The sequence below is a fragment of the Chiloscyllium plagiosum genome, chromosome 1 (genome assembly GCF_004010195.1).
Source record: "Chiloscyllium plagiosum isolate BGI_BamShark_2017 chromosome 1, ASM401019v2, whole genome shotgun sequence".
In the NCBI taxonomy this organism is placed as follows: Eukaryota; Metazoa; Chordata; class Chondrichthyes; order Orectolobiformes; family Hemiscylliidae; genus Chiloscyllium; species Chiloscyllium plagiosum.
Window position 1 is genome coordinate 136908013 of NC_057710.1, and position 22165 is coordinate 136930177.

The following is a 22165-nucleotide window of genomic DNA, read 5'->3' on the forward strand; positions in this document are numbered from 1 at the left end:
TATCTTAGCCTGCTGGACAAACTTTCCTCATTCCTGAAGAAGGGCTTATGCCCGAAACGTCGATTCTCCTGTTCCCTGGATGCTGCCTGACCTGCTGCGCTTTTCCAGCAACACATTTCCAGCTCTGATCTCCAGCATCTGCAGACCTCACTTTCTCCTCAGCTAAATCAGGGCAGCTGCTTGACAGGAAAGAATTCTGTTCATATCATTGATTTTGGTCATGCAGATGCTTACATTTGGACCTTTTTATTTTCAAAGGGTGCACTCAAATTCCTTCCCAGTAACGTACCAATTAACCAGTCTGGATCCTTCTGCTGAAACCACCATGTGAAAAGGACGTGGGTGTAGGGATTATTCCAGTGTGTTTCCATCTGCACCCATTCAATTCCCATTTCCCGTCTCTTCTCCCAGCCTCCAAAAAACAACACGCAGAGGCAACTCTCCGGGCGAAATTGAACATAGTACACCATTGATCAGACATAAGCCGTGTACCATTGACATAAATTCATAATGCGGGTGCATCTGAGTTCAAAAGTGATCGTTTACTGTGACGGAAAATTCGGTTTCGGTATATTCGTCATGAAACCGATCACAATCACCGGTTTAGTGACTGCGTTTGGCTCGAACACGATTTCTCATCATTTACTGTATTCGATTGCTCTGACAGTGAATACTTTAAGAGAGAGTTCATTGGATTTTAAAAAAATCCCCTCTTGGTCAATTACATTTGTTTCCGCCCTTTCTCAAGTTTTTATACAAATTTGCTAACATTTTTTTAAACGAAATGTAGAGAGCTGCCTGTTCACTCATTTGTAAAGCTGGTAATAATTTTCCAATTCTGGTAACACAATCCACTTATTTCACTGGAATGTGGTCGGTATCAAAGATTACTCTGTCAGTTACGTGAGGTTTCGACGTAGAAAAACTCTTGGATTTCACACAATGTTTGCAAAACTTGTTTGCAACATCTACATTGTTTACTGGAAGTATAACAAAGTTACAGCGTGAAAGTCATAATTCCAAAGGGACCTCAGACATATTGTTGGATTACACTCTAACTCCCAGTTCTTCAGTGGTTCAGACTATGCCATTAAGCTGATCGGGACGTTTTGTTATCAACGGATAAAGTGATGCCAGTGATCGATGTGTATTGCTCGCAAATAACATTAGAAGCAAGATTACCTTTGGGGTTACAAAGGAGGTGTGACCAAGGCCATATTCACACTGCACTGCACTGCAAATTCAAATGAACTTTCCCCGATCCTTCTTGTGAAATTGCTACCTGAGGTTTCCCCAAACTGTAAATAAATTGCTTGTATTTCACCCACCCCCAGCCCCACCAGCCCGATTTCCGAACCCCAGGCACCTCACTGACGTTTGTTCCAAAACCTCTGAAGGAGCACAGCGGTGGGAACGAGTGGGACAATAGTGAATAGTACAAATTCCTGGCAGCGGCTTTTATTCTGCACAGCTCCGGCAAAGGCTGGAAGCGATGAGAAAAGGACGGCTCCATCATTTTTCTCGACGTAAGATTAATGTCGTGCCATCCATCATGACACTAAACAGTGGAAGCAGGAGATCCAGGGCCGCAGTGGGTCACAAGTCAATTAGCCGCATTACTGAAAGATGTTTGGTTACAAGCTGAGAGTCATTGTCGAATTAAATGTGCCCTTTCCCTTTGAGAACATTCTTCCAAATTTCCCCTTTCGCACGATGGATTAGCGCAGGACACAACACCAAAATAGAAAATCTTTCCTCATGGTATATCTGCCCAGTGTAAGGAGCAGCTTCTATCAGCGGATGAGCTGCATAGTGTGGTTTGTTACAGCACAAACCGGACTCTGAATTTAACAGAAGCTGGACGGACAACAGCGAGTTAAATATAGGAATGAGATTAATCACTTGAATCAAACAAATCTTCCTATACGTCTGAATAGCAAAGTCTCATGGCGTGAATAATTCTAGCTATGCATTAATTTGCTCCCGACAAAGTGTACACTTTCACAGCTAAATAACGTTTTGAGAGTGGTCCATACAATGGCTGTTTTTTTTTAAAACAGTTAATTTTACGGACAGTTGTACTTGCATACTAATTTCCACTATTAAACATCTTTGCAGAAAGGGCTGGAGAAATTCGGCAGATCTGGCAGCATCTGTGGAGAGAGACACAGAGTGAATCTTTGGGCTCCAGTGATTCATGGCAACGTTAACTCTGATTTCTCTCCACAGATGTTGCCAGACTTGCTGAGCTTCTCCATGCTTTCTGATTTTATTTCAGACCTTCAGCGCCTGCACTTTTTTTGATGTATTAAAACATCTTATGCTAAGATGTGCTGGGGCTCCAGTGATTCATGGCAACGTTAACTCTGATTTCTCTCCACAGATGTTGCCAGACTTGCTGAGCTTCTCCACGCTTTCTGATTTTATTTCAGACCTTCAGCGCCTGCACTTTTTTTTGATGTATTAAAACATCTTATGCTAAGATGTGCTGGAAATGTTGTGATGAATTTAACCTTTACAGTTAGTACACTGGGTCCTTAAACTGATCTCTTGTGTTGAAGGCCTCACTGGTCACATTAAAAAAAAACACAATCTCCCTATGTATTTTAAACTGAAAGATTAAATACTTTTAGTTAATTAGAGTAATACAGCACTGAAACAGACCCTTCGGTCCAACCAGTCCATGCCGAATATAATCCCAAACTAAACTACTCCTGCCTATTCCTGGCCCATATCCCTCCATATCTTTTCTATTCATGTACTTATCCAAATGTCTTGAAGTATTATTTTAACTCACTTTTAAATTAGTAGTGTTAAAAACGAAACGTTGTGAAGTGTATTTCGAAAATGACCCCATTGTTTGAAGGAATAATCATAGCTAGAGAGATGAAACAGATACATACCAGGTCTTACTGATTCCACCTGGGACTGTGGAGGAAACGAATCTCAGTCGAGTCTGCGTTTAAAGTGAAATAAACATCCGCGAGCTCTCTGTGGAAATAATTTATTCTTTGCCGGATTGATTTGAAAAGTGTAATGTGCAATACTCGGAAAATATGCAAAATATTCCCTATTGACCGCGCAGTGGGCAACACAAAGCGGGGTTTGTTATTAACTGCGATTTACTCTCGTTCTTATCCACGACATCCTCAAAAAGCACACATTTCTCAAGTTAAACGAAACAGATCGTTTTCCACGGTGGAACAATAGGACATTATCGGGACACCCGCGTCACTAAAATACTTCACCCCCGAGTAAACATTGGACTTCTAAATCGTGTGTGTTAAAAAAAAGCAACTTAGCACTGCAAAATTAAAACATGTAAATGTTAGCAGTTTGGCAGATCGGTCCAGTTTATATTCGAGGGCCTGGTGATGCAATGGGAATGTACCCACCTCTGCACCAGAAGCCCCTGACTCAAGCCCTACCTGCCCTACATGTCTGGACAGATTGCTTAGAAATATCTAGTTTGTACTTTATTCCAGTCAAAGGCACTCGTTAGAGCTGATCGAAATGTGGAGGAAAAGTAGACTGGTCTATCACACTTAGCAGAATGATAGTATCATACAACATGATGGAAAGTTTCTACAATATGAAGGTGGCATTTGTTGCCCCAAGGGACTGTAGTCACCCAATTGGGGCATACCCTGCACCCTTCCTGCCCTCAGTGCATCCTCCAAGTGTTGTTCAACATGGAATAACACTGATACATCAGCTAAGCTGGTATGGGGTTGTATGTGATAATCATCATGAGGTTTACTTGCCCATGTTTGGCCTAATGATATGAGATTTCATGGGATCAGAGTCAATGTTGAGGATGTCCAGGGCAATTCCCTCCCAAGTGTATACCATCATGCCACCAACTCTGCTGACTCTGTCCTGCAAGTGGGACAGGACATATCGAGGGATGTGATCATGGTGTCTGTGATTCTGTGAGTATTACTATGTCTAGGCTGTTGCTTAACTAGTCCATGAGACCACTCATGAGACCTGCAATCTTCTTCCTGACCTCTCCGCCCTCACCCCACTCCGGCTATCACCCTAACCTTGACCTCCCTCCACCTATCGCAATTCCAACGCCCCTCCCCCAAGTCCCTCCTCCCTACCTTTTATCTTAGCCTGCTGGACACACTTTCCTCATTCCTGAAGAAGGGCTTATGCCCGAAACGTCGATTCTCCTGTTCCTTGGATGCTGCCTGACCTGCTGCGCTTTTCCAGCATCACATTTTCAACATGAGACCACTCTCCCAAGTTCAGCACTAGCCCCCAGCTATTAGTACGGAAGACTTTACAGAGTCAAAAGGGCTGTTTTTGTCATTGTCTTTTCCAGTGCCTAGTTCGATGCCAGGCAGTCTGCATGGCTTAATGTTCATTTTAAGACCACCCAACAATTGCTACAACTGAGCAGCTTGCTCAGATATTTCAGAGGACGGTTATGATCCTTTGCTGTGAGTCTCACATAGATGAGACAGGTAAAGATGGCAGATATCATCTCCTAAAGAACTTCAGTGAACCAAATTCAATTTGCAACTCATTACACTTTTAATTTCAGATTTTGACTGAATTAAAATTACACCATCTGCCATAGTAGGATGTGAACCCAGAACATTACTTGGGTCTCTGAATTTCTAATCCAGCAATAATATCACAACAGCATTGCCTTCACATCTATCCTTTCACTTCTTTTAATTCATGTATAGGATATGCGTGTCACTGACCAGCATTTATTGACTGTCCCTCGTTGCCCTTGAGAAGGTTGTGGTGGGCTGCCTTCTTGAACCGCTGCAGTCCACGTGCAGTAAGCAGACCCACAATATCATTAGGGAGGGATCTGTAGCTTTTTGACCCAGAGCCATTGAAGGAACGGCGATATATTTCCAAGTTAGGGTGAGGAGTCATTTGGATGGGAACTTGCAGGCAGAGGTATTCCCATATATTTGCTGCCCTTGCCCTTCTGGATGGAAGTGACCATGGGTTGAAATGATGCTTATCATTGTGCAATCATCTTTGAACATTCCCTCTTCTGACCAAATGAAGCTACTGAAGGTAGTTGAATCTAGGACATTGACCTGAGGAATTTCTGCAGATGTTCTGGAGCTGAGATGACTGACCTCCAACAACCACAACCATCTTCGTGTGTGACAGGTATGACTCTAACCACCAGCAAGATTGCACCCTGATTGTAATTGATTCCAGTTTTGTTAGGCTCTTCAATGTCAGACTCAGTCAAATGTGTCCTTGATGTCAAGGGTAGTCACTCTCACCTCACCTCTGGAATTCAGCTTTTTTGTCCAAGGCTGTAATGAGGTCAGGAGCTGAGTGACCCTGGTGGAACCCAACCTGGGCATCACTGAGCATGTTATTGCTGAGCAGGAGCTGTTTAACAGCATTGTTGGTGACATCTTCCATCATTTCACTCATGATTGTGAGTAGGTTGACAGGACTGGAATTGGCCAGATTGGATTTGTCCACCATTTTTGTGTACCGGACATACCTCATCAATTTTCCACATTGTCAGCTAATGTTGTACATATACTGAAATAGTTTTGATAGGAAGCAGCAAGTTCAAATGCTTCAACCTTATCATTTGCACTAAAGTACTACTCTTCCCACTTATTGAGGATGGGGATATTTGTGGAGCCTCCTCCTCTTCCAGTGAGTTGTTTAATTGTCCACCATCATGCAGGTTGCAGGACCGCAAAGCTTAGATCTGATCCATTGGTTGTGGAATCACTTATCACTTGCTATTGTTTGACACACAAGTAGTCTTGTTTTGTTGATCCATCAGATTGACATGTTATTTTCAGGTATGCCTGATGCTGCTGCTGTCATGCCCTCTTGCACTCTCCATTGAACCAGGGTTGATCTCCTGGCTTGATGGTACTGGTTGTGTGGGGGATAAACTGGGCTGTGAGGTTGCAAATTGTGTTGGAATAGAATTCTGCTGCTGTTGTTGATCCACAGAGTCTCCTGGATGCCCAATCCTGAGTGGCTAGGTCTATTTGAAGTCTATTCCTTTTAGCACAGTAATAGTGCCACACAATATGATGTAAGATATTCTTATAGTGAAGGCAGGACTTCATCTCCGCAATGACTGTGCAGTGGTCACCTAGAGTCATAGAGATGTACAGCATGGAAACAAACCCTTTGGTCCAACTCATCCATGCCGACCAGATATCCCAACCCAATCTAGTCCCACCTGCCAGCACCTGGCCCTTATCCCTACAAACCCTTCCTATTCATATATCCATCCAGATGCCTTTTCAATGTTGTAATTGTACCAGCCTCCGCCGCTTCCTCTGGCAGCCCATTCCACATACACGCTTTTACCAATACAATTATGGGCAGATACATGTGTGGTAGGCAGATTGGTGAGGATGTGGTCAACTTTATTTTTCTCTCTTATTGGTTCTCTCACTACCTGCTGCAGAACCAGTCTAGCAGCTATGTCTTTTCGGACTAGCTCGATCAATAGTACTGCTGCTGAGACACTGTTGGTGGTAGACATTGAATTCACCCAATCAAAGTACTTTCTTCACCCTTCCACCCTCAGTGCTTCCTCCAACTGTTGTTCAACATAGTGGAGCACTGATAGGCTAACCCACCTAAGTTGCACATGTTTGGACTGTGGGAGGAAACTGGAGTGCCTGGAGGAAACCCACGCAGATTTGTATCGCAGCTGTTCTGACCTAGACTGCAAGAAATTACAGAGAATCACAAACCAGCCTTATATCCATTGACTTTGTCTACATAACTGACTGACTCAGGAAAACAGCCAACATAATCAAAGACACCTCCCACCCCGGTTATACAGTCGATTCTGATATAATACAATAGTTCTGTGCTTGTGCAATATTGCCTTATAAGAAAATCATGTAATAGCTGCACAATTTAAATAATGGAGCTGGAATGGTGTTATAACCAATACAGGTAAAGAAAGTTCGTATTCTGTAAATAATGGTCTACATTCTGCAATTGTGTTAAAGCCAATTTGCATTGAAGGAACACGCTTTATAGCTGAACTGACCTCTCTTCCATCGGGCAGAAGATACAGAAGTTTGAAAACATGTGCCAACAGATTCATGAACAACTTCTTCCCTGCTGTTATCAGATGTATGAACAGACCTTTCATATTGGATTTGATTCTTCTCTGCACCTTCTCTACAGCTGTAAAAGTATATTTTGCATTCTGTTCTGTTGCCCTGCTGTACTTATGATTTGCCTGAATAGCATGCAAAACAATAATTTTCACTATAATTCAGTACATGTGACAATAATAAATCAAATCAGACATAGAGAGAATGTGAAAACTCCACACAGACATTTGCCCAAGGCTAGAATTGAACCCTGTTGTTGTGAGGTAGTAGTGCTAACCACTGTGCCCCTGGTCAAAGGGACTGTTTCTGCCTTTGGCCTTTCTGGTGTCTAGGTCAATGTCAAGTGGCTTGCCTGGTTTCATTCCTTTTTTGAGACTTCCCAGTGATTGTTTCCACTGTGCTGCCTGCTGGGTTACTTCAAAGGCAGTTAAGAGTCAACCATATTGTTGTGGGTCAGGATTCACACATGGGCCAGATCAAGAAGGATAGCAGATTTCCTTCCCTAAAGGGATGTGGTTTTTACACAATCAATAATGGTTTCATGATCTTTCATGACTTTTAATTCCAGACGTATTAGTTGAATTAAAATTCCACCATCTGCTATGCTGGAGTCCAAACCCAGGTGTGCCAGACCTTTCCCTGGATTATGAGTCAAGTGACAATACCACTCGGCCATCACCTCCTCTACATGGGTGGCATCTCTTTTTGTTTCTCTCACTATCTCTGTAGTGGAATTTCTCTGTCTTTCTCCCACTGTGGGTGGATTTCTCTCTCTCCCTCTCTCCATGCTCTCTCAGTGGATACTCTCCATCTTTCACTTTCACGCTGTGCCTGTGAGTAAACTGCTCCTCTGTTGCTCTCTGGTTGGATTCCCTCTCACATTCTCTCTCTGTGGGGCAACTCTCTCACTGTGGATTCTCTTTCTCTCATTCCTCCTCTTTCTGTGGATACATTGTCTGACACCTCTCTCGATTTACTGTCCTTGTGTGTGTGTGTTTAGTGCTTGTGGATTATGTGTTGTGTGTATATGTGTGTGTGGATTATGTGTTGAGTGTATATGTCTGTGGATCATGTGTTGATTGTGTGTGTGTGTGTGGATCCTGTGCATGTGTGGATTCTGTGCGTGTATGAGAGACTGTGTAGATTATGTGTGAGAGTGTGTGTGTATGTGTGAGGGAGTGTGTGCGTTTATGGATTCTGTACGTGTGTGGATTGTGTTTGTATGTGAGAGTGTATGTGTTGTGTGAGAGAGTGTGTGTATGGATCCTGTATGTGTGTGTGAGAGAGAGGAAGAGTGAGTGAGTGTGTGTGTATGAATGTATGTGCGTGTTTTTGTGTGAGAGAGCGTGTGTGTATGGATTGTGTGTGTGTGTCTTTGTGTGTATGAAAAGGAGAAAGTGTGTGTGTGTATTTGGGGATGGATTTTCTTTCTGTGTTACGATCGAGCCCTCCACTATCACCTGATGAAGGAGCGTCGCTCCGAAAGCTAGTGTGCTTCCAATTAAACCTGTTGGACTATAACCTGGTGCTGTGTGATTTTTAACTTTGTACACCCCAGTCCAACACCGGCATCTCCAAATCATTTCTTCGTGTCGTTCTCCTTCTCTGTGAGGAGCACTAATATTCCAGCCTTAACCAATCAGCTTCTGTGGTTTGGTGAGTACCATGTCAGAGGCGGTGGGTATAAATGATACGGGGAGGATGGAACTGAGAGAGAGAGCGCAGAGAGTGAGGGAAAGGCAGGGACTGTCAGGGAGTTGTGTGTGTGCGCGGTCAGGGACTGGGTGGCTGGGGCTGGGGGAGTACCCAGCGTGTGAGCACTCAGAGCAGAGACTGAGGGGACAGAGAGAGAGAGAGGGGGAATGGCCTCTGACCGGGACAGTTACGCTAACTGGTGCGAGCCCTCCTCCCTGAAGCGGGGTGACTTGCTGGAGGTATCCCGCACTCTCTTCACGCACTATGGGATTTATCTGGGAGGAGAGAAGGTGGCTCACCTGATGCCCGACATCCTGCCCTTGTTAACCGATGACCAGAAGCTGATCCGGGAGGTGGTGACCAACCAGCGCCTGGTCCTGGGCGTTATCTGCAGGATGGCGAGTATCCGGGTGGACTCGGTGGAGGATTTTGCTTATGGAGCCATTGTCCTGGTGAACCATATGGACTCGGTGTGCAAGAACCCCGTGCTTCCCGGGGAAGAGGTAGCGAGGAGAGCAGAGAAACTGGTGGGAAGCACAGAGTACAGCCTGCTGTGGAACAACTGTGAACATTTTGTCACTCACTGTAGATACGGCACTGCAGTCAGCATCCAGACCGACAAGGTACAGTTTCCAGTACACCCTGCCTGAGGCGTTAGCCTTTACGGAGCCTCTTTTTAATATAAAATGCATTTTCATTTTCTGCAATCTTACTAACCCCTTCAGCCTACTTTATTTCCATCTGTGCCTGTCGTTTTGTTTTTAACATCAATTCAGATGGTTTGCCTATTCAGAGTTTGTGGTTCAGGGAATCAATAACTGCGTATTCTCTCTGCAGTTAACTCCGGACTCGCTCTTCAAATAATATTTAATGATTTGCAAATGCTTTGGATTTAAATCCAAACCCTTAAAATAAATGGCTTCTAAAAGTACCCTGGGATGTTCTCATGATTAGTAACAGACCAGAACTGCCCGGTCTTCTATCTTTTCCCTGAAAGACCAGCAGCAGGGACTCAGGCCAGTGCAAGCACATGGTCTCGGGCTCGCTTTGGACACTAGACCCTGCAACAGGAACTAGCAAAGGCATTGGAGAAGGCGAGTAACAACATCAGCGGCGGGTCTGCAGTCCTCTCACGTGAGTACACGTTGTTTTCCAGCAAAGCACACAACTTGCCAGAGCAGATAATTGAGCCCAGCCAGTGGTTTGCAAAATAACTTCCAGCGATTAGCTGCGTTAAGCGACCGTGTTGGTGATCGCTGTTGATCCTTCAGAAACAAGACTTGAATTGTTCGGAATCGGTCATGGTAGGGAAATAGAGAGAAATAAAAATAATCGATTCGACCTTTAAGTACACAGCGTGCCGTGGGATTCTGGTGGAGATTGTATCCGATTGGGAGAAAGCGGTATTGAGCTGAAACCACAATGAACGCGATTCTCCTGCCCTCGTTTTCCACGTTTCTGTGTTACCTGACCCGTCCGTCAAGTTTTAACTCTGCTCTTCTGTTGAATAAAAGCGTCTGTTGAATGGGTCTGTTCCATTTTCTCATAACCCCAGAGGAATAAAGAGTCACACAGCACGGAAACAGACCCTTCGGTCCAACCAGTCCATGCCAACCATAATCCCAAACTAAACTCGTCCCACCTGTCTACTCCTGACCCATATCCCTCCAAACTTTTCCTATTCATGAACTTATATTTATGCACATCCACCACTTCCTAAGGAAGTTCATTGCAAACTTAAACCACCCTCTTTAAAACAAAATGTCCCTCATGCCTTTTTTAAAATCTCTCTTCCTCACCCTAATGTGCCCCTAGTCTTGAAATCCCCCATCCTAGGGAAAAGATACCTACCACTAATATTATCTATACCCCTCATTTTTATAAACCTCTTTAAGGTCACCTGTCAATCTCCTACGCGCCAGTGAAACATCTTCCAGCCTATCCAGCCTTTCTTTGTAACTCAATCCTTCCATACCCAGCAACATCCTAGTAAATCTCTTCTGACCCCTCTCCAGATTGATAATATCCTTCCTATAACTGGGCGACTAGAACTGTACACAATACTTCACAACATAAAATCTCAACATAAGTTTCCAATTCCTATATTCAAAGGACTGAGCAATGAAGGCAAGTGTGCTATCCATCTTTTTAACCACTTTGTCTGTATGTGACACAAACTACAAAGAATTATGTACCTGAACCCTTAGGTTTCTCTGTTCTACAACACTGCCCAAAGGCCTACCTTAATTGTATAAATCCTACCTTTTTTTAACCAACATGCAATACCTCGCATTTATCCAGTTTGAATAAAGTACAGTTTTGTAACATGACCATCCCCAGAACAGGATATTGATATCAATGCAATGCCTCCAGCCAACCTCTGATCTAGCAATAATCTGGAGCTCACTTTATTGAAATCAAGCATTATGCTGAAGCAGCACAATCACAGGCTCTGAATTCAACAACTATTACCTAGGAGATACATATATGTAGCATACAATACAAGCACTCGGTCCAACCACTCACTCTATGGAGGTATTTATGCTCTGTTTCAGCTTCCTCTATCGTTCTTCATCTAAATCAATTATTGCAACTTCAACTCTTTTATTGCAAAAATATACTTCATTCATAAATTATCAGTAAGTACGTACAAAGGTTCAAAGCAGAAACTTTGCAGAAAAATGTACTGTAGAATTTGACATTCCTCATCCTGTTGCAAACAAAGGCATTTTCTAGTTATGAAAGAAAGCTATTTACATTCCCATTAAGGTAACAAGGGGGCCTCAGAGCTTAACAGACCCTTGTTGTATTTTGGCAGAAAGACGATAGATGGTGGTCCTTCCCAATTGCAGCAGCTGCCCCAAGCTTTATTGTAGCTTCAATATGCTTGTCTAAAGTCTCCTTACATAGAACATAGAACGATACAGTGCAGTACAGGCCCTTTGGCCCTCGATGTTGCACCAGCCTGCAAAATTAATCTGATACCCATCTAACCTACACCATTTTATTATTATCCATATGTATTTCCAATGTCCATTTAAATGCCCTTAACGTCGGCAAGTCTACTACAGTTGCAGGCAGGCCGCTCCACACCCCTACTACTCTCTGAGTAAAGAAACTACCCCTGATATCTATCCTAAATCTATCACCCCTCAATTTAAAACTATTTCCCCTCATTTTAGCCTTCACCATCCGAGGAAAAAGGCTCTCACTGTCCACCCTATCTAACCCTCTGATTATCTTGCACATCTCGATTAAGTCACTTCTTAACCTTCTTCTCTCCAACGAAAACAGCCTCAACCTTTTTTCATAAGATCTTCCTTCCATACCAGGCAACATCCTAGTAAATCTCCTCTGAGCCCTTTCCAAAACTTCCACATCCTCCTATAATGTGGTGACCGGAACTGCACACAATACTCCAGGTGTGGCCTTACCAATGTCTTGTCCAGCTGAAGCATGACCTCATGGCTCCGAATCTCAATCCCCCTACCAATAAGCACCAGCACACCATATGCCTTCTTAACAATCCTATCAACCTGGGTGGCAGCTTTCAGGGATTTATGCACCTGGACACTGAGATATCTCTGTTCATCCACACTGCCAATAATTTTACCTTTAGCCGAGTACTCTGCATTCCTGTTACTTCTTCCGAAACCTCACACGTTTCTGCATTAAACTCCATTTGCCACTTCTCAGCCCAGCTCTGCATCTTATCTACGTCCCTCTGTAACCCACAACATCCTTCAGCACTGTCTACAACTCTGCCTACCTTAGTGTCATCTACAAATTTACTAACCCATCCTTCTATGCCCACATCCAGATCATTTATATACATGACAAACAGCAGGGCCCCAAAACAGAGCCTTGCGACACACCACTAGTAACTGAGCTCCAGGATGAACATTTCCCATCAACCACCACCCTCTGTCTTCTTTCAGCTAGCTAATTTTTGATCCAAATACTAAATCACCTTCAATTCCAAGATCCCTTATTTTGTGCAATAGCTAACCGTGTGGAAAATTATCAAACACCTTACTGAAGTCCGCTGTACTATTCACTTCAAATGCTCTCTGTGATAGTGAGATCCACATTCTCATCACTCATTGGGTGACTGCAATTCCTGATGACTATCTTATATTGATGACATGCTGTTCCTCACAAAAGGAAACATTCTCTCTGTATCCACACTATGAAACCTTTCACCATTTTCATGACCTCTAATCGGTCTCTCCAGTGTTTTTGAGAGGATAGAGCCAGCTGATCTGACCCTTTCTGACATGAATGCATTTGCATTTCTGATGTAACCCTTGTAAATTTTCTCTGTACCTCCTTTCTAACATGTCAAGTAGAATTGCAGGCAGCATAGTGAGTGGGCTCTAACTAAGTTTCTATCCAGGTTTAGTTTAACTGCCTACATTTCAATTCTACCAAAACAAAATTGCAAATTTACAATCGCCAACAGCTTTAAAACCAATTAAGTATCTTTTCTGAAGATTAGCCACTCTTCTAATGTAGGAAACAGTAGATTCCCAGAAACTGTAACCTGATAATGGCCAGGTAACTTTATGTTTCGTGGTGTTGATCATCAGTGTTGGCCAGGATGCTGGAACTACCTCCCAGGTTCATGGTGAAATAGTGTTCTGGGTAGGCAGATGGGGAATTGGTTTAGCATCCAGCTGAAAGACAGCACACCTGAGAATGCAATACTCCCTCTGTATCTTATAGAAATCGAAGGGAGGCCTTTAAATAATCTAGAAGAGCCTGTTCCTAAAAGCCATACAAATGAAAATTTGTTCCACACAAGTCAACCACTTGTGTTTTCTCACTTGATAATCCCTTTAGTGTTCCTTGCTTGGAGAGAATTTTCAATGTTAGAATTTGATAGCTTGTTAGAATTTCTGCTTCTTACAGTGATTATCATTGCGTCATAATTTGTTTTCGTTATTTCTGAATTGCCTTTGGGACTTTCTTGTGCATTGTGTATTCCAGTGCATTGCCTTTTCCCAGAACAATCTGTTTACTGCTTCCCAGATAGGAAACTCATTTTTAACTTGCAAATTCCTTCGACATTTACACTAGGGAGAAAGTTGTGATAATTGCATGTGACACTTGCTCACATCTGAAGTGACTTTCCTTGTTCATCTCAGAATCAAGTATGCTGTTTCCTGAAATTAAAAGTGCAGAAAAGTTACATTGGAGATACCATTTTGTCTTTGGCTATAATCACAACATTACATAGTACTGATTGGGCTTCCCAAGACATACTTGAATATAATTTTCAGAACTATCTTTCATACAATAACTCATCCAACAAGTGATCAGAATTTTTTTTTGTCAGCAAGAACACATAATAGAAAGACAGCAGCAGTATTTTTCTGTTTCTTATTCAGAAGCCGTTTTAAAATATATAGAGAGACCCATTCATCCGCATGGACCTGTCCAGACTCCAAGCAGCAGGTTTTTTTGCATTAGGAGAATAGAAAAAGATATATAGGGTTGAAAGAATTGAATCATGCAAGTGAATACCATAGAAATAGCCACAATTCCTTCAATTTGTGGTAATCCATAGCTTTACCATTATTTGACAGACACCAGGGTTAGAGGATTTGAACTATAGGGAGAGGTTGAATAGGCTGGGGCTGTTTTCCCTGCAGCATCAAAGGCTGAAGGGTGACCTTATAGAGGTTTATAAAATCATGAGGGGCATGGATAGGATAAATAGACAAAGTCTCTTCCCTGGGGTTGGGAAGTCTAGAACTAGAGGGCATAGGTTTAGGATGAGAGGGGAAAGATATAAAAGAGACCTAAGGGGCAACTTTTTCACGCAGTGGGTGGTATGTGTAATGAATGAGCTGCCAGAGGAAATGGTGGAGGCTGGTACAATTGGAACATTTAATAGGCATTTGGATGGGTATATGAATAGGAAGGGTTTGGAGGGAATTGGGCCAGGTGCTGACAGGTGGGATTAGATTGGGTTGGGATATCTGGTCGGCATGGACGGGTTGGACTGAAGGGTCTGTTTCCGTGCTGTACATCTCTATGACTCCAAGAAGCAAAGTGGCCAGTGATTAATGACCATATTGAGTTACTGTTTACTGACACCAGAGAAACCCATAGACTATCATGGAACACAGATTGTAGCCTGCATCTCTACCCAAATTCCGCAGCACCATACTATTTTCATGCAAAAATAGATATCCCAAGGTGATTCCAAAGTCTTTCATCTATTGCTTTATTCCACGCCAGCAAGGACTGGTCATGGGCCGAGAAAGTAATCTCAACTCTTGGAGGAGGAAGTCTGAGCTGCAGGTGAATATATAGTTTTGAAACTCAAGTCAAATATTGATGCGACTTTAATCTATAACTCAGTTCATGTGAGAAGGTGATGTCCGAGTGGTATTATCGCTAGACTATTAGTCCAGAAACTCCGCTAACATTCTGGGGACCTAGTTTCATATCCCATCATGGCAGATGGTGGAATTTGATTTCACGAAGGGATCTGGAATTAAAGGTCAAATGATAACTATGAAAACATCGTTAACTATTGGGAAGAAAAGCATTTGGTTCACTAATGTCCTTTAAGGAAGAACTCTGTTGTCTTTGTCTGATCTACATATGACTCCAGACCTACAACAATTTGGTGACTCTTAATTAGGCAATTAGGGATGGGCAATAAATGCTGGCCTAGCCAGAAATGCCCACATCCTGAGTGAATAAAATAATTTGTGACTTTGCTTTCTAATCGAGCTGTTTCAGAGTGTTTACATTAATAAGGGGTGATAACCTGTTTAGTGGTGAATTAACCTTGCATCAGTTTTGTTTGGGAAGTAAATGACAACACCATATTCTATATAAATGTCCTGACAATCAAATAAGGCACTTAACAATATCCACTTGGTGTACGTCACAAACTCAGAACCCTTGCAATATTTTGTTAAAATTACTTTTTTTAAAGTAGTGTCATGTTGGTTCGACATTAAAGAGTGAGATTCAACAAAGTCGGCAAAAATATTAGTTTCTTACTTGGAGGCAATTTGCTTTTGTTCTGGTGTGTTAATTCAATGCGGAGTACAGAAAAAACAGCTTCCAGAAGCTAGAAAGCTCTAAGAAAGGTGTAAGTGTGCACTTACTAATGAAGGGTAAGTATTAATTGTAACTTTACTATTAAATAAAATGTAAACTAAACAAAAATTACAATATTGTGAGTAGTGATTGTAACAAAGTCAGCCAGGTGGACCTCATAGAATACGAGTTCCCTGATTGGTGCTGTTAATCAGGGAGCCCTGGCTGACAGATATAAATGACAGATATAGGAGTGTCAGAGGTTCTGTTCACTCAGAGCTGTCTCTGACAGAGCTGGATCAGTGTCAAGGACTTTCCACATGTAAATGAAGAGTGACTTGATGATGGGACACTAGCCTCTGTGTAGTTATTTTACTAGCTGGACCTCCATTGACTTTCTTGAGTCTCCAATAAGTCTCTAAACCGTCAGATTGCGTGTGCAACATTGATTATATGGGAAAGACTAAAGCCATTGTCATTTATTCCTGTTACAAAGATCATTCCCTATTCCCTATTCTCTGTCCTTTGGCAGTTGATTGAGGTTGAATCAAATTGTTCACAATCTTGGTGTCACTGTGTGCCATCACTATGGTCACCCATTTCCATTTCTGTTTCATCTCCCAACTCCACCTGTATTTCTGCAAATCTGCTACTGAAATGTCTTCATCTCTGTCTTTGTTACTTCCACACCTGAATATTTCCAGCTTTCCTGACCAGCTTTGCATATTCATCTTCAAGCACCTGGCCATCTTAAACTGTACTACTTTTGCCCATATTTGCACCAAGTCTTTTTCCCATTGCCCCTCTGGTCCCTGACCTACAGTGGCTCTCAGCTAAGAAACACCTATACTTCAAAGAAAATCACATCCTCATTTTTGAATCAGTGGAGCCTCCTCTCCATATCTGAAACATCCTCCAGACTGAAACCTTCAGGTATTTGTGCTTTTATAATTCTGACTTCTTGAAGATCCCTGATTTTTAACTGCTCCAGCATTGATACCAGTGCCTTTGGGTGTATAAGCCTTAATCTTTCGAGTTCCTCTCTACATTTCTTTGGCTCTTGACTTCACTTTCTTCCCTTTAAAAGTTTCTGGAAATGTATCTCTTTGACCAAACCTTTGTTCATCTGGCTAAAGTCTCCATATGCGGCTTTTCATCAAAGTTCACAAATGTTCCTGTGAAGTGGGCTGGGACATTTTACAATGTTAAGGGCAGGACATAAATAGAAATTGTTATTTGTTTACATGTCTTTCAACGTTATAGTAGAAGCAAAATTTATTGGTAAACAGGTAATTCGTTCAAGTAACTAAACATACAATGTTTTCAGTCGCTACTTTAAGGGAAGCATGCTTTTTAACAATATGTGAAAAGGTTAATGAACATTATTTAAATTAATGCAATGTAACATGAGGTCAGGACCTAATCAGCAGCAGCTACACCTGATTTTTTTAGTTAGGTCTTAACTAATTTTCATCAAAATAATGGAAACTTTGTTCATCATTCCCTTTTCTGTTCTAAACTAATGTAAAAGCATTTTTTAGATTAATTTCTACAAAACTCAAAAGGTTGAATTCAAAATGGGCACTTCTTTTAAGAAAAAGAATCAATTAATTAATTTTGAAATCCTTTATGAAATACATGTATATGTTCTTAAATCTTTGTGGCAGTACTGCATGCAATAATTAAATTTTAACAAGATCCACAAAAAAGAATTGCATAGTTTCAAAATTAGGGGATAGGATTCTTCGGCTGGGATCTGTCCTGGTCCAGGGTTTCTGAGATGTTCTGGAGATTGGAGATATTGGCCGGGCGAGAGGGATCAGTTGTTGCAATGCTGACAATTCTCTATCGTCATTGTGCATTGTTAAACTTTGACCAGTCACCTCATGGCTAGATGCATTATGAGGGCTCCTCCGGATTTAAAATATTTATGACTGCATTTTTGAGTGCTGTTAACATCAAAGGAGCTGGTTTGTATTACAGTAGTATGCAGTACTTCTAGCAATGCAAATAACCGGACCACAGAAGGACTCAGATTAAGAGTCCCACTTTTTGTTGTATAGTATCTTCTAATGAAATACCCTGACAAGATTAGATTAGATTACAGTGTGGAAACAGGCCCTTCGGCCCAACAAGTCCACACCGACCCGCCGAAGCGCAACCCACCCATACCCCTACATTTGCCCCTTACCTAACACTACGGGCAATTTAGCATGGCCAATTCACCTGACCCGGCACATCTTTGGACTGTGGGAGGAAACCGGAGCACCCGGAGGAAACCCACGCCGACACGGGGAGAACGTGCAAACTCCACACAGTCAGTCGCCTGAGGCGGGAATTGAACCCGGGTCTCTGGCGCTGCGAGGCAGCAGTGCTAACCACTGTGCCACCGTGCCGCCCACCGTGCCGACAACTTGACTATTCAAGTGTTAACAACTGAAGTAACATTTTCTCTAACTCCTTCTATTGTGCAGGTTCAGCTTCACAGTCACTGGAAACCTTTCAGAATTTCTCCTGAGTAACTGTGATGTGATATAGCGAAAACAATGATGGAGATCACAGCAGGCCTGGCAGCATCCATGGAGAGAAAACCAGCTAATGTTTCAAGTCTAGATGACTCTAAGCTCTGACGAAGAGTCATCCAGTCTCGAAATGTTTGCTTGCACTCTCTCCACGGATGCTGCCTGACCGCTGTGATCTCCAGCATCTTTTGTTTTCAATATAGATTCCAGCACCTGCAATAATTTGCTCCGACATTGTGGTTGATATAGTGACAAACTGAAAATCTCTGAACCACCGAGGTGGTATAACGTCTGATGCAGTTGTGCCATCACACTTTCAGCAGGCACGACACAATGTTATTGGCGAATTAAAGCCTTTGCTTGGGGTATTAAAAACAATTTTAGTGTGTTCAGATACCATAGATAAAAGGAAAAGGAGCAGTTAGGTGGGGTAACTTAATCAGGAAGTTTAATTAGGGAGGTGGGTTTCAAAGATGGTTTGAAGGAAGAAAGAGCGATAGGATACAGAAAGGGTTTAGGGAGGAACTACTAGACAGCAAGATCTGCACGACTTGTATTTCAGTCTCAAACTGAGCAGTAATGGAAGAGTAAGAATTCCCAAAAATTTCAAAACATTGATGGTAATCTTAGTCATGCTCCCATAATTAGTTCAAGCAAAATGCAGCAAATCAACTATTCCATTTCTGTCCCTCGAGCCAGCATAAAGTGTGAATCTTGGAATGATACCTAGTTTTACAGCATAAACTTAATGCAGAGAAATGAACCAATAGCAGAGTGTACTATGCAGACTGTACCACCTCCTGCATATTAGCAAACTTCTCTCTGGTCTCTGATTAGAACTCCCCACCAAATTCTGTTAGTTTTGTGAAATGATAGTTCTGTGCTCCTTACCTGACTTGACACCATGCTCCTGAGCACTGTTGCCTGCAGCAATCCCAGACTCCAGACCCTGGAGATGTCTTTTGCCTCCCTTTACTCTACGGACACACAGTACTCATTCTTAAATGCTAAGATGGGGGGGGGGGGAGACAGGGTATGAGACAGTTTTCAAATCCATTCTGTCCAGAGACATGGATTGGGGAGTCTAATTGTAATTAAGCTTGTTAACCCTTTGTCCACTCACTATGCTTAAGTGGTTCCGGGGATTTGTCAGGAGAAGGCATGCACAAAACTGCCTCTCATTTTTCTTCACTGCATTGTCTGTTTGTTGCCCTGCATGCTGCACTTTATAGGGAATGCCTATTGTTTTGTCAACAGTACATTCCAGATTGCCACACTACTGTACTCACCCCCATGCAGATTGGAGGGACATTGCCACAAGGCCTCCTAGATGAAGGAGAATAGGGAGTCTTTTGTGTCCAAGTCACAATGATTGCATTCATTTGTGATCCAAGTCAGGAAACCTTTTCTCCAAAGCCACGTCTATATTCCTGACCTCTTAATCACTGAAAACTGATTGTACTCTCAGTCCACAATTTTAAACACTCCATTGTCTCAACTGTCCTCTCATTTTATAGCTGAGTTTCTGCACCAGGTAGCACATTGGTGAATTGATGCTGCATCCATTATTTTAGCTTCCACATTAGATCCATAGATTGCAAATACAAGCAGCATTATGATTTTGCTATGGAGTTCTTGAAAAATTATAGTAATTTTCTCAATTTTCTAATTTCACACCTCTTACCCAAAAACAACCTTTTAAAATTTTAAAACGCTTAATCCTATGAGCTTTGGAAAGCTTGCATGCAATTTTGATGCCGCTTTTAAGATTCTGTAAACCCTTACCATCCAAATTCCTCTGCTCCTTCCCCAGCTCTCCCATTTAAAGTACGATTAAAATTATTAATATTTACCACAACTCCAACATTATGATCATTTTATTTTTCTTTCCTTTCTGAGATGTGAAGCTTAAATTTTAACATTCTGCCTCATGAATGAGTGTTCTTTATGTCCTTAAGACAGGATACTGTATGAGCCTTTTGTCATTTCAGGCAGTAAACAGTGGAAGTGGCAGAGACAAATGAGCAGGCACAGCTACTCTAGAAATCTTAACCATGTCCTGCAGGAGGTAAATTAACTCCTTGGCATCAGTTTAATTGAAAATCTCAACTGTGGTTTAGTTGAAGCAGTCGCTAAAGGACTTTTTTTTCACAAATGGGTTGGATTCAGAGAACAGTAGACTGTTCTTTTGTATATAGGGCAGCAGTAAAGCTGAACCCAATCTTTTAACTGGGTCAATTTCATGTACTAAATGTTTCAATATGTAGCATTCAATTTGTGGGCTTTGTGTGCTTCACAGCTAGTCTGAGAATGAGTGCGCGCTGACATTATGCAGATGTGAATACATGGGGTTTTGCTTGTTTTTACTGACTCACACAAGATGATTCCTGGGATGGCAGGACTGACGCATGAAGAGAGATTGGATCAGTTAGGGTTTTATTCACTGGAAGAGTGAATTAGAAGAGTGAGGAGGGAATTTCATAGAAACCTATAAAACTCTTAACAGGACTAGACATGGTAATTGTTCCTGATGACTAGGGAATCCAGAGCCCAGTGTCACAGGCTAAGGATGTGGGATGGGCCACTTAGGACTGAAGTAAGAAGACGTTTTTTCACCTGGGAGTGGTGAGCCTATGGAATTCTCAGCCACAGAAATCGGTTGAGGCTAAAACATTGAACTGTTTTGAGAATAAGATATATGATACATAATATATATATATATATATATATATATGTTCTTAGGGTTAAAGAGATCAAAGCAGCGACTGGATACAGAGTTGAATGATCAGTCATGATTGTATTGAATGGTGGAGCAGGTTCAAAGGCCCGAATGGCCTACTCCTGTTCCTATCTTCTATGCTTTTACATTTATTGAATCTTTCAGTCCACAATATTTGTTTCTAATTTGACGTGTTTATAACCTTGTTTGCATTTTTGTCTTCAGTTCAAAAAAAACCTTTTGGTGGACTTGGTTTATGCACACACGCCTTTCCTCACTATCTCCCTGGGTCCCATACCCCATCTTACGCAAATCTACATCAGTTTTTCTTTTGTTTGAATGAAGTCTTTAGAACATTGTTTTTGTAATGTCAAAATTCAGGGAATCCAGGTCTTCAAAATGCATGTTGGGATGCCTTGACAGTCCTGATACATTAACTTCATGGCAATTTCCCAAGTTTTCCTGAATCCCCCAAGATTGTGACTTAGAGATGTGGAAGTCAGAGGGTTGTGTCACACTTACCTGGATAGTTATCAAGGAATGTTTATAGCTATTAAAACCTTTCCTTCAACTGACTGTTACCCCTCTCACTCACCTGCTTACCAACATACCTTACAAGCTTGCTTTCTCTTACAGCTTTTCAAAGAAGCTGTGGACCTTTAAACTTTTTAGATACTAGAATATGGCAGCGCCTGTTGGAAGAAGAGGCTGTGGCTTCCATCAAAATTTCCTGTGCCCTTTCCTCCAGGGATTCCTGTCTTTGATAAATTCCATAGGATCTTCCATTAGGGGATTCTGTAGTCAGAGGTACAGTCAGATGTTTCTGTGGCCAGCAGAGAAAAAGCAGAATGGTGTTGTTTCTCTGGTGCCAGGATCAAGGATGTCTGAGAGGGTGCAGAATGTTCTCACGGGGGAGAGGGGCCAGCAGGAGGTCATTGTCCACATTGGAACCAACGACATTGGAAGGGAAAAGGTTGAGACTCTGAAGGGAGATTACAGAGAGTTAGGCAGAAATTTAAAAAGGAGGTCCTCAAGGGTAGTAATATCTGGATTACTCCCAGTGCTACGAG

General features: G+C 42.2%; 1 protein-coding gene and 1 long non-coding RNA gene across 2 annotated transcripts in view; one reads left to right on the plus strand and one right to left on the minus strand.

The window, feature by feature from the left end:
• The window catches only part of LOC122553727, a 27679-nt gene extending 24695 nt beyond the window's left edge, over positions 1 to 2984 (minus strand). Inside the window, exon 1 of the long non-coding RNA XR_006312807.1 lies at positions 2904 to 2984. This is a non-coding gene — a long non-coding RNA (uncharacterized LOC122553727). The remainder of the gene's footprint in view (positions 1 to 2903) is intronic.
• Positions 2985 to 8800: 5816 nt separating this feature from the next.
• LOC122553730 (lecithin retinol acyltransferase-like) overlaps positions 8801 to 22165 on the plus strand; it is a 30709-nt gene continuing 17344 nt past the window's right edge. Inside the window, exon 1 of the mRNA XM_043697997.1 lies at positions 8801 to 9415. Coding sequence (XP_043553932.1) covers positions 8960 to 9415 — 456 coding nt within the window. The 5' untranslated portion in view covers positions 8801 to 8959. The remainder of the gene's footprint in view (positions 9416 to 22165) is intronic.